General features: G+C 40.1%; 1 protein-coding gene and 1 non-coding gene across 7 annotated transcripts in view; one reads left to right on the forward strand and one right to left on the reverse strand.

Annotated features, from left to right (window-relative positions):
- DYM (dymeclin) overlaps nt 1-13,936 on the reverse strand; it is a 351,049-nt gene that overhangs the window by 236,272 nt on the left and 100,841 nt on the right. For all 6 annotated transcript variants that reach the window (XM_042910992.1, XM_042910997.1, XM_042910996.1 and 3 more), the window contains exons 7-8: nt 3,928-4,053; nt 2,355-2,497 (exon numbers count right to left, since the gene is read on the reverse strand). In XM_042910992.1, coding sequence (XP_042766926.1) covers nt 2,355-2,497; nt 3,928-4,053 — 269 coding nt within the window. The remainder of the gene's footprint in view (nt 1-2,354; nt 2,498-3,927; nt 4,054-13,936) is intronic.
- Nucleotides 11,725-11,790, forward strand: LOC122204312. The gene has a single exon (XR_006195608.1). It is a non-coding gene; the product is annotated as a small nucleolar RNA SNORD69 (small nucleolar RNA).

Consider the following 13,936-nt stretch of genomic DNA (forward strand, 5'->3'; position numbering starts at 1 on the left):
TCTCTCTCCCCCTCTCTCTCGACCCCTCCCCTACTTTCTCTCTCTGGGTCCCTCTCTCAAAATAAATAAATAAACTTTAAAAAAAAAAAGTAAGAAAATTCCTTAACTACCCACCAAAAGATCTTCAAAAGTGGTCATACAACTGAAGTCAAATGTTCTTGTAAACCTGACTGACTTTCACAGAATGTGGCTTAATTCAAAATTACGTGACTATTTTTCCTTTCTTATCCTTTTTGCAATAAATAATAAATAGTTGTACTTTTTAGGAAGAGAACATCCTTTTGCTGTTTTTTTGTAATCCTTTGAGTCACCTACTGTGAAATAATGAATAATCACTCCATCATGATTTATACCTTTATATGACTAATCTTACGAAGACGTAAGAAGGTACGTAAAATGTCTTGTGACTACAGCACACTAAAAATCTTAAGTCCATTTTAATGCCCATAACTGAATATTAAATTTTTTTCACTGCCACCTCTCCCCCTGACTCTGAATGTTAAATTTTTTACTGGTGAGAAGAAAGGCCATAGAACCGTTGCAAGTTTTGGGAAATAAGCTCAGAGATCATCTATTCCAACCTTCTCCTTCAACAGACAAAAAAACCGGAAGCTAGGGAAATTAAGGGACTTCCTTCTGATACACTGCTAACTAGGTAGAAACAGCTCTGAAGTTTAAAAGGTTTTTGGCACCTGGTACTGATGACACCACATTCCCATACTGGACATTCTTCTGACGACACATAACTCCAAGAAAAACTAAACATTACACACAAATCTATGTTTGCCCTTAAAAAACAAACAAAAACCAGAAAAGTGCAAAGAATTAGCATTGTTTCGAAGAAAGCAGTTAATGAACTTATACTATCTCCCCCCCGCCCCAAATCCCCAACCATACCGAAGTACTGGAAAATACTCAGCTTTTATAACCTCATACCAGTTTAATGATCGAAAAAAGAAAACACGAGAAGCCAGTGCTATGCTGCGTTCGGAAGCCATGAATGCCTCCCCATCAGAAACGAGGGCAGCGGGTAGGAGCAAAGCAGAGAACGAACTTCAGCGGGTCTGGCATGCTAGGGAGCCTGCTCAGCACGGAGGACAGAGCTAGGAGGGAGCACAAACGTAATTCAACCCACAGTGTTAAAAGAAATCAAAGGAAGGCAAATCTGGAAAGCCTGGCCCAGAGACCAATTCCAAAAGTCAACAGAGGTCTTTAAAAAAAAAATGTTTTTAATGTTTTATTTATTTTTGAGAGAGAGAGAGACAGAGTATGAGCAGGGCAGGGGCGGAGAGAGAAGGAGACACAGAATCGGAAGCAGGCTCCAGGGCTCGAACTTGTGAACCGCCAGATCATGACCTGAGCTGAAGTCGGATGCTCAACTGACTGAGCCAGCCAGGTGCCCAACAGAGGTCTTTCAACCCAAAGACGTTCCCAAGACTCATTACCTAGTACATTACCAAGCGGGACTACACTTCCACATCAAACTGCTATCCCTCGCGGTGTGGAGGGCACGCTGCAGCCAGGATTTGGCCGTGGGACTGGGCTCGACGTGGAGTTCCTTCAAAGAGCCAAGCCCTGCACTACGCAAGGACGGCCTACGCGGCTGCTTTAGTAAGAGGCGCCTGCAGACCCTACAGCTGCCGCGATGCCAGCCTGGTTTCTGATTCTCCTTCAGAATAAAGCAGGAGGTCGGGTTCCGTGACTTCACACGACACAGGCCCGCCACGCTAACTAGAGAAAGGACCAGAGCTCCTGCTGCCACTCCCAGGGTCTTCACGCCCGACACCGTGAACCGGAAATGAGGCTTCACTGTCTGGGAGGGAAAGGTTTCCCTCAGTTAATGAAATCTGCTTCCAATCTGATAAAACCCGTGTTTGTGCCACTCCAGAATTCAATACAAAATTCTTCAAAACGTGCTCATTTGTCACTGAATGAATAAAACACAGAGTCTAACAAGAAAACTACACCTCATTAGTCACGTAAGATCCTGACCAATAACACCTCTAAAACAGCAGTGTCTCCTCATACAGCACAGCAGTAAAAGGTTTCCAAGACCTTAACTGTATAATACTGTGCCGCTAAAGCGCACGCAATATGCATATTTATAAACATTATTCTTGGAAAGTGGTGTTTTACAGGTAAACAATCTATTCGTTATTTGTATATATTTCACCGCATTAATCGCTGCACTAAATGGACAAAATATGTTCAGTTGCTTCCGGTATTTCGCATTCAGCCAGCTGCACAGGGCCGACGTAACCATCAGTAGTGGCAGCCGAGCAAACGCAGTTTCTTACGCCGATTAGACAAACTCTATCTACGCCAGAGAACTGACAAAACCTGATCAGACTTACTTGCTACTCCGGATGCCAGTCCATACAGCAGTCCGCCCCCATCGGATTGCTGTGGGAGAACGTGTGCTCCTGGAGGGGGTGGCTTCTCTTGTCTGATAAAGTTATACAATAGGGTTTTCACAAGTTTGCTGGTGTATGGAAGACTACACAAAAAGAAAAAAAGAAGAAAATCAAACCCGTGGAAGTCGCCTGACTTTGTGTGACAATAAACAGAATCTACAGAATCTATTAATATTAAAGGGATTAACACTTCGAAGGAACCTAGCACTGTCACATAACGGTGAAGATCGTGGGCTTTGAGATCAGACTTGAGGCTGAATTCTGGCTTTCCTGTTTCTATGCCACAGTTGTTGGTCAAATCACTTCAATTCTTGAGCTTCAGTTACCTTACTGGTAATCCCGTATAACAGGTGAGATATTATTAATTCAGGGTATTATACGGTACCTGGTGCTTGAAGGGAGATAGTACCATAGAATCAGTAGGGAAACACAAGAATTAAGAAAGCATTAATACAAAAGACTACACATTTTAAGTATGAAATCATTCAATTTATGCATGCACACACAAGACACATACGCATACAAGTGGTTTAGATGTTAACACTCTTTGCTTTAAAGTAATGGAATGAGAGGAGAAGGGAGAGAACACAGGTGAAAAGGGATATGTGTCCACAAATTAAGGTGATAAATCAATTCCTGCCATCTAGAGAAAACTCTATAATAGAATCCTGAGCCAAAGCCCAGGCTCCTTCTCTATTATCAGCGGTTTTCAAATATGTTCCAAAGAGCCCTAAGGGATTTTATGGCTGTGCCACAGGATACTCAAGGAGAGAGGTGACACACAGACAACCAAGGCAGAAAGGACGAGATGACAAAGACAGAGCTCCCACTCTCTGAGAACTTCCATCAAAGCTACTTGGTTTGTATCTGTTTTACAATCTCAAGTTCTGTGAAGACTGTGTCAATAGAAGATGTGTGTGTGTGTGTGTGTGTGTGTGTGTGTGTGTATTTTGTATCTACTCCCAGCCCCCCATTAGGAGACTGTAAGTTTCTGCTCAAGAGCAGAGCCCCCCATCCTAACACATGTCTGGCACATGGTCGCCACACAATAAGTATCTGTGACCACATGAAAGTAGGAACCGTCAGCTAAGAGGCTGCTGGAGTAGTCCAGACACAGGGTGACAGGGCAGAGATGATGGTCGTTTCAACGGGACTAGTGAGAGGGGGAGACTGAAAACAACTTCAGCGGACAGACATGACTGATGGGTGCTTACACATAGAGAATGATGCAGAAGGAAGAAGGAGGAGGACTTCAACGTTTCACTTCTACAAAGAAACCACTTGAGAAGGTAAGAAGCTGGGGGATGAAAGGGGCGGGGAGGACGGGCAGTTTAAACAGGAAAGCAGAAGTGGGTTACTTATGCGTGGGGTTTGAAGTGTGGACAGAATGACCGAAGGAAACGCTCGGCGGGACATCTGGGACAACGTTAAGGTTAGAGGACAAGACCTGAGACAGAGATCTGTACAATAAAAAAAAAAAAAGAAGGTAGAAAAATGTAAAATAGAAACATACCATCGACCTCGCATCAAATACTTGTGACTGATGCTCTGTCGCAAAACCTCCTTGTGGAAGAGTTGGCAAGAAAGGAAAACCACCATTGTCGATACAGCTTCTACTGAGATTTCATATGTAATATCTCTGCAGAAACAGGAAGCAAACAGAATAACGATCACTTTGGAAGATTAGGACTGCTCTTTTCTTTTTTTTTTTTTTTTTTTTTTTTTAAATTTTTTTTTCAACGTTTTTTATTTATTTTTGGGACAGAGAGAGACAGAGCATGAACGGGGGAGGGGCAGAGAGAGAGGGAGACACAGAATCGGAAACAGGCTCCAGGCTCCGAGCCATCAGCCCAGAGCCTGACGCGGGGTTCGAACTCACAGACCGCGAGATCGTGACCTGGCTGAAGTCGGACGCTTAACCGACTACGCCACCCAGGCGCCCCAAGGACTGCTCTTTTCTAAATAAACTATACATTTAAAAACTCAACCTAAATATTTAATACGTTTCTAGGTTACAAAGAAACACTAGTGTGTTTTACCTAAAAATTAAGTCATGCAAAAATACGAAAGCTTTTCCCAACCATTAGCTTTCGTACTCGGGTCAGGCATCCCATTACTTTCCTATTTTCCAGTTCCAATCTCCTGCTGAATGACAAGTCTATTACTGTAGAATGGAAACAGTTAGCAGCAACGTTCTGCTTTGAAGATAAACCCTAAAACCTTAGGTTCATCCTTGTTTGGTTATAATGCAGAAACCCAATATTCAGATTGTCAAATTTAAGAGTAAGTCACAGTGCAGGGAAGAAAACAATGCCTTTTCGTGTTGATAATCACTTAACAATCAGAACAATGTGTACCTTACATCCCCCCATCTCTAGTGTCTGCTTCCATAAGGCCACCTGTGTATGTTCAGCAAAATATGGACAGTGAACAAATTATTCCTGTTTTATTAAGCATATTTCTATTATGAAGGACTACTCCTGTCCTCCCAAGATCATTAACTCTCTTTAGAAATAAGTCTTAGGTCAAAGAAAAAGGAAACAAGGTTTTGGCTGAGGAGGAAGCACAAAAAAGAATAAACGCATTAAGTAATCTTCAGTTACTGCAAAAGTTTAAACATGATGATCACGGGGAACAGGAACAGATCAGGAAAGTGGAGATTTCAACAACACAACAAAAAGAGTAACAGCTCCGAAAGAATATCAAAATATTCTGACAGAACTAAAATATGCATGGAAATCCAAAAAAAAAACCAAAAAAACAAAAAAAAACAAAACCCACTTAACACCTACTTAAGTGAGGCTCATTAAACAAATTAAATATGACCTGATTCTAGAATTGGGCACGCTTAATTTCTACCAGATATTTTAAGGGGTTATTGCTGACAGAAATCTCTTTTAAAAGCAAAGTATACAAAACAACACAAGAGGTCCATGCAATCTACATTATTACATAATGGATAAATCTCAGTTCTAATCAGAAATCTTACTTTTAAAGCACTACAGAAAAATTCTCTTTCCTGACATTTCTTTAACTGTCATAAATATTAACCACGTAAAATGCAATCCTATTTGTTCTTATTCCTTCAACTGAATGAAAGACAAGCCTGACATTGAAATCCAAAGAGGCACAGAGAACTCCCTTCAGACATAACTTGAATCGATCTTCTGCATGACATATCATAATGAAACTGGCAAAATACAAGGATAAAGAGAGAATTCTGAAAGCAGCTAGGGATAAGCAGGACTTAACATACAAAGGTAGATACATAAGGGTAGTAGCAGACCTATCTACTGAAACTTGGCAGTCCAGATAGGAATGGCAGGAAAGCTTCAATGTGATGAACAGAAAAAATATGCAGCCGAGAATCCTGTATGCAGCAAGTCTGTCATTCAGAATAGAAGGGGACATAAAGGTCTTCCCAAACAAACAAAATGGACGGAATTCATCACCACTAAACAGCCCTACAAGAGATCCTAAGGGGGATTCTGTGAGTGAAACGTTGCAAGGACCACAAAGTACCAGAGACACCACCACAAGCATGAAACCTACAGACATCACAATGACGTTAAACCTGTATCTTTCAATAATAACACTGAATGTAAATGGACTAAATGCTCCAACCAAAAGACGCAGGGTATCAGAATGGATAAAAAAAACAAGACCCATCTATTTGCTGTCTACAAGAGACTCATTTTGGACCTGAGGACACCTTCAGCTTGAAAGTGAGGGGATGGAGAACTATCTATCATGCTACTGGAAGTCAAAAGAAAGCTGGAGTACCTGTACTTATATCAGACAAACTAGACTTTAAATTAAAGGTTGTAACAAGAGATGAAGAAGAGCATTATATAATAATTACAGGGTCTATCCATCAGGAAGACCTAACAATTATAAATGTCTATGCACCAAATTCAGGAGCCCCCAAATATATAAAACAATTAATCACAAACATAAGCAAACTTATTGATAAGAATGTGGTAATTGCAGCAGACTTTAATACTCCTCTTATAGCAATGGATAGATCATCTAGACAGAGAATCAATAAAGAAACAAGGGCCCTGAATGATACATTGGACTAGATGGACTTGAAAGATATATTTAGAATTCTGCATCCCAAAGCAACAGAATATTCTTTCTTCTCGAGTGCACATGGAACATTCTCCAAAATAGACCACATACTGGGTCACAAAACAGCCCTTAATAAGTATAAAAGAATTGAGATCATACCATGCACACTTTCAGATCACAATGCTATGAAACATGAAATCAACCACAGGAAAAAAAGTCCAGAAAACCTCCAAAAGCATGGAGGTTAAAGAACAGCCCACTAAAGAATGAATGGGTCAACCAGGCAATTAGAGAAGAAATTTAAAAAATATATGGAAACAAATGAAAATGAAAATACAACAGTCCAAACACTATGATATACAGCGAGGGCAGTCCTGAGAGGAAAATACATTGCAATCCAGGCCTATCTCAAGAAAGAAGGAACATCCCAAATACAAAATCTAACAGCACACCTAAAGGAAATAGAAGCAGAACAGCAAAGACACCCCAAACCCAGCAGAAGAAGAGAAATAATACAGATCAGAGCAGAAATAAACAATATAGAATCTAAAAAAACAGTAGAGCAGATCAATGAAACCAAGAGTTGGTTTCTTGAAAAAATAAACAAAATTGATAAACGTCCAGCAAGGCTTCTCAAAAATAAAAGGGAGAGGACCCAAACAGATAACATCACAAATGAAAATGGAATTATTACAACCCATCCCTCAGAAATACAAGCAATTATCAGGGAATACTATGAAAAATTATATGCCAACAAACTGGACAACATGGAAGAAATGGACAAATTCCTAAACACCCACATACTTCCAAAACTCAAACGGGAAGGAACAGAAAACTTGAACAGACCCATAACCAGCGAAGAAATTGAATCACTTATCAAAAATCTCCCAAAAAATAAGAATCCAGGACCAGATGACTTCCCTGGGGAATTCTACCAGACATTTAAAGCAGAGATAATACCTATCCTTCTCAAGCTGTTGCAAAAAATAGAAAGGGAAGGAAAAACTTCCAGACTCACTCTATGAAGCCAGCATTACTTTGATTCCCAAACCAGACAGAGACCCAGCAAAAAAAGAGAACTACAGGCCAATATCGCTGATGAATATGGATGCAGAAATTCTCAACAAGATACTAGCAAATCGAATTCAACAGCATATAAAAAGAATTATTCACCATGATCAAGTGGGATTCATTCCTGAGCTACAGGGCTGGTTCAATATTTGCAAATCAATCAATGTGATACATCACATTAATAAAAGAAAAGACAAGAACCATATGATCCTGTCAGTCGATGCAGTAAAAGCATTTGACAAAATACAGCATCCTTTCTTAATAAAGACCCTCGAGAGAGTCGGTATAGAAGGAACACACTTAAACATCATAAAAGCCATTTATGAAAAGCCCACAGCTAATATCATCCTCAATGGGGAAAAACAGAGCTTTCCCCCTGAGATCAGGAACATGACAGGGATGTCCACTCTCACTGCTGTTGTTTAACATACTGTTGGAAGGTCTAGCATCAGCAATCAGACAACAAAAGGAAATCAAAGGCATCGAAATTGGCAAAGATGAAGTCAAGCTTTCACTTTTTGTAGATGACATGATACTCTACATGGAAAACCCAACAGACTCCACCAAAAGTCGGCCAGAACTGATACATGAATTCAGCAAAGTCGCAGGATACAAAATTAACGTACAGAAATCAGTTGCGTTCTTATACACTAAGAATGAAGCAACAGAAAGACAAATAAAGAAACTGATCCCATTCATAATTGCACCAAGAATCATAAAATACCTAGGAATAAACCTAACCAAAGATGTAAAAGATCTGTATGCTGAAAACTATAGGAAGCTTATGAAGGAAATTGAAGAAGATACAAAGAAATGGAAAAACATTCCATGCTCATGGATTGGAAGAATAAATATTGTTAAAATGTCAATACTACCCAAAGCAATCTACACAATCTACAAAGAATGTGTAGCATTCTTCTCGAAGCTAGAACAAGCAATCCTAAAATTCATATGGAACCACAAAAGGCCCCGAATAGCCAAAGTAATTTTGAAGAAGACCAAAGCAGGAGGCATCACAATCCCAGACTTTAGCCTCTAGTACAAAGCTGTAATCATCAAGAGAGCATGGTATTGGCACAAAAACAGACACACAGACCAATGGAATAGAATAGAGACTCCAGAACTGGACCCACAAATGTATGGCCAACTAATCTTTGACAAAACAGGAAAGAATATCCAATGGAAAAAAGACAGTCTCTTTAAAAAATGGTGCTGGGAGAACTGGACAGCAACATGCAGAAGAATGAAACTAGACCACTTTCTTACACCATTCACAAAAATAAACTCAAAATGGGTGAAGGACCTGAATGTGAGACAGGAAACCATCAAAACTCTACAGGAGAAAGCAGGAAAAAACCTCTCTGACCTCAGCCACAGCAATTTCTTACTTGACACATCTCCAAAAGAAAAGGAATTAAAATCAAAAATGAACTATTGGGACCTCATCAAGAGAAAAACCTTCTGAAATGCAAAGTAATCAATCAACAAAACTAAAAGGCAACCAACGGAATGGGAAAAGATACTTGCAAATGCCATATCAGACAAAGAGCTAGTATCCAAAATCTATAAAGAACTCACCAAACCCTACACCCGAAAAACAAATAATCCAGTGAAGAAATGGGCCGAAGACATGAATAGACACTTTCCTAAAGGAGACACCCAGATGGCCAACAGGCACATGAAAAGATGCTCAACGCCATTCCTCATCAGGGAATGCAAATCAAAACCACACTGAGATATCACCTTACGCAGGTCAGAGTGGCTAAAATGAACAAATCAGGAGACTATAGATGCTGGAGAGGATGTGGAGAAACGGGAACCCTCTTGCACTGTTGGTGGGAATGCAAACTAGTGCAGCCACTCTGAAAAAGTGTGGAGGTTCCTCAAAAAATTAAAAATAGATCTACGCTGTGACCCAGCAATAGCACTCCTAGGAATTTACCCAAGGGATACAGGAGCGCTGATGCATAGGGGCACTTGTACCCCAATGTTTATGGCAGCACTTTCAACAATAGCCACATTATGGAAAGAGCCTAAATGTCCATCAACTGACGAATGGATAAAGAAATTGTGGTTTATATATACAATGGAATACTACTTGGCAATAAGAAAGAATGAAATATGGCCTTTTGTAGCAACGTGGATGGAACTGGAGAGTGTTATGCTAAGTGAAATAAGTCAGGCAGAGAAAGACAGATACCATATGTTTTCACTCTTATGTGGATCCTGAGAAACTTAACAGAAGACCGGGGGGAGGAGAAGGGGGGGGGGAAAGTTACAGAGAGGGAAGGAGGCAAACCATAAGAGACTCTTAAATACTGAGAACAAACTGAGGGTTGATGGGGGGGCAGGGTAAAGGGGAAAATGGGTGATGGGCATTGAGGAGGGCACTTGTTGGGATGAGCACCGGGTGTTGTATGGAAACCAATTTGACAATAAATTATATATAAAAAATAAAATAAATGAAATAAACTTTTTGTGGAAGAGTAAACATGGCCAAGTCAATCTTGAAAATGAAGAGTGATGAGAGGGCCTTTCACTACCAGGTATCAAGCCATGCTATGCAGCTGTAACAATAAAAACAGCATGGTATTTGCACACATGAAGAAACAGACAAACAAAAGAAATCCACCTACAAACCAAATGTATGGCTCACACCTGCGGTGTAGACATAAACAATATACAGTAAAGATGGATCCACAAATCAATGAGGACAGAAGAGATTGTACAGAAGCCTGGCTCATTTCGCAAAGAAAACAATGATGGATCCCTATCAAAGACCTACTACAGACAGATTGGAGACCTGGAGGTGAATGGTAAAGCTAAAGTTAACACAAGAAAATGTACGCTAAGTTTCTAACAGAAGGACAAAAAAAAGGACTTCTTAAATAAAAGCCTAAGAGCACAAACCACAAAGCCAAAAAATACATTTAATCACACCAAAATTCAGGATTACTGCTCAACAAATGAAACCTTGGACAAAGGTAACAGGCAGATGATACAGAGAAGAACAACAAGAAACTGATATCTAGAATATTGCCAGCAACTCCTGCAAATGGCCAAGAAAAAGGTGAGAACTCCACTAGGAAATAAGAACAAAATATATAAACAGTTTAAGACAGTGTGATATCCCTTTATGCTGTAGAAAGCAAAGTACCGGCAGGCATATGATGATATATAAACCCTCATGTACTGCTGATAAAAATATTAACCAGAGAAGTCATCTTTAGAGAGCAACCCATGACCCAAATATGTATCTATGCCAAAGAAAAATTCACAGCAAATGGCTGAGGACTGTGCTAGGCAAACTCTAAAACAACCCCCAGTAATCCCTGCATCCTGCTATTCATATGCTCTTGTGTACTGCCTCCCCTTGAGTATAGGCTGAATCTAATAACTCACTTTTAACCACTTTCAAGGGGCGATTATCTTACAAAGCAACTACAGCTTGTGCTGGGTACCCTCTCTTGCTCTTTTTTTTTTCCTTTCTGTGGGAGAAGCTAACCACCCTGTTGTGAGCTGACATATGCAGACGTCTACCTGGCAAAGAACTAAGGGAGGCCTCCAGTCAACAGCCAGTGAAAATCTGAGGCCCTCAGTCCAATTTCCCTAGAGGAACAGAATCCTGCCAACAGCAAATGAGAAATCAAGAAAGCAGGTCTCTCCCTCCCTAGCTGAGGCTTCTGACGAGACCACAGCCCCACCAATAAGCTCAACTACAACCTCAAGAGGTATCTTAGTCAAGAGGCACCACGCCAGCTGTGCCCGCACTCCTGATCCTAACAAACTATGAAACAATTCGTTACTTGTGGCGTTGCAAAGTTGGAGAAAGCCCCGGTGTCCATCACTGAGGAACTGGGTAAGTAAAATGTGGTGGATACACACAATGAAGTTTTAACAGCAGCAGACTAGATGTTCATTTAGTGTCAAGGGTAACGTTTAAGAACAGTTCCGAGAGGAGTAAGTAAAAAGAATGAGTTCTGTAACAATTCTATTTATGTACATTAAAAATACATGTACATGTAACATTTAGTTGAGCATATACATATAAAAATAATGCATTAAACACATTTAAAATGGCTGTTTACGGGAAAGAAGAGCAGCACGGAATGGGGATAAATGGGAATAAATGAACAGATGAATATCAAATGGAGGGAGAGATGGACCTCACATGAAGCAGGGATGACAGCCTTGAACTGAAGAATGTGATCTATTCAACCCTATGCCTCATGTGTCCAAAATCAGGGACAGTGGGACAAAGGGGGACATCAGAGGTTGGGAGACATATTGACATGGAGAAATGCTTTGACCAACCCAGGAAACAAAGAGCATGCAATAAATTACCTAGCTGGAACATTATGAGGACCGCGATGAAAACACTGACAACAGGAATGGAAAAGAGCAACCAGACTTGAATGATACGGAACAAAATAAAACTAATAGCACTCAGTGACAGACGGTATGCTTAACGTGGGCAAAAAAGGCTAAGACTAATCAAAGAAGACAGGCTTATAGATTTAGAACTCATGGTGTATCAACCTAAATCAAGAACGCTGCAAATGGACAATCACTTTACACATATTTACGTGTATTGAAAACGTTCCCTTCTATTCCTAGTTTTCTAAGTTTTTTTTTTTTTCATGAATGGATGTTGAATTTAGTCAAATGCTTTTTCCACACTTACTGAGACACCCATATGGCTTTTCTAATTTATTCTGCCAATATGGCATATTATGTTGATGGATTTTCAAGTCTTAACAATATCACATTTGTCCGATAAGCCCCACTTGTTTATGATGCTATGCCCTTTATCATATATTACTGGGTGCAATTTACTAATTTTTAAAAAAAATATGTTTCTCCTACATTGATAAGACATACTAGTCTGTAACTTTCTTTTTACGTAATGTTCGTTAGGTTTTAGTATCAGGGTTATGGTAGCCTTACAAAACACATTACTCATCTGCTTCTGGGACGTACTTTACTAAAATATTTGCCTCGCGACATAATATTGAGCAAAGATAGTAGAACATTATGTATTATATGAATGAATATACATGCAGGTGCTAACAGGCAAAAAATAAAAAAAGCAATCTTGAGAGATGAGATTACAGGTGACTATTTTTATTATTTTTAATTTAAACTTTTTAAATAGGAAGAGCATGAAGAAAATGAATATAAGAAATGTTTGCTCCCAAATGGCTGTGCCTACTGGGAAATTTCCTTGAGAAACAAAATCATAGCGATGATGGTCTGAGGATAATGTCTAACCTCATTTTAACCATAGGTCTTCTTAATGATACCCCTCTTACTTCACTGTGAGCAATCAAAGTAACAAAGCTTTGTAACTAGGGAAAAACAATTTAGCAGGAGAGTGCCTTAGTGCTTGTAGATTGCAATTGACAAACTAACAGACTGGGTGCTTCACAAAGCACAGAAATTTATTTCTCACAGTTCCAAAGGCCCAAATCAAGGCACCTGCAAATTCAGTGTCTGATAAGAGCTGGCTTTCTGGGTTCACAAACAGTGAGCTTTTTTTTTTTTTTTTTTTGAAATTTTTTTATTCATGTTTTTTCAGTAAGTTCCACGCCCAGCGTGGAGCCCAATATGGGGATTGAACTCATGACCCTGAGATCAAGACCCGAGTTGAGATCAAGAGTCGGATGCTCAAGTGACTGAGCCACCCAGGTGCCCCTGACAGTGAACATCATTTTGCTGTGTCATCACACAGTGGAAGGGGGACAAGGAAGCTTTCTTGGGTATCTTTTACATGGCACTAATCCCATTCATGAGGGCTCTGTCCGCATGACCTAATCATCCCCCCCAAATACCATCACCTTGTAGGTTAGGTTTCAACATAAGAATTTTGGAAGGACACAAGCACTCAGGACACAAGCACTCAGGTCACAGAAATGAGTCAGCCACACTTGTATTACTTAGGGCTCTGCAGAGAAAGAGAATCAATAGTATAGGAATAGATATAGACAAAAAGAGATTTACTATGAAGGACTGACTCACACAATTATTGAAGTTGAGGGGTCCATTACTTGCCATATGCAAGGTGGACGCCCAGGAAAAGCCTGGTACAGTTCCAGTCCAAACCCAAAGGCCTGAGAACCAGAAAAACCCCAGGCTAAGTCAGAAGGCCCAAGAATCAGGAGGACCAATGTCTAAGGACATGAGAAGATGGACGTCTCGGCTAAAGCAAGAGAGTAAATTTATCTCTTTCCTCCCCCTTTGTGCTTTACCCATCCCTCAAAGGACTGGATGACACCAGCATGGGTGAGTATGATCTTCTTCACTAAGTCTACTGATTCTAATGCTAACTACTTCTGGAAACACACTCACGGATACACCCAGAAATAATGAAACCATGGCTG

The sequence above is a fragment of the Panthera leo genome, chromosome D3 (assembly GCF_018350215.1).
Source record: "Panthera leo isolate Ple1 chromosome D3, P.leo_Ple1_pat1.1, whole genome shotgun sequence".
Lineage (NCBI taxonomy): Eukaryota > Metazoa > Chordata > Mammalia > Carnivora > Felidae > Panthera > Panthera leo.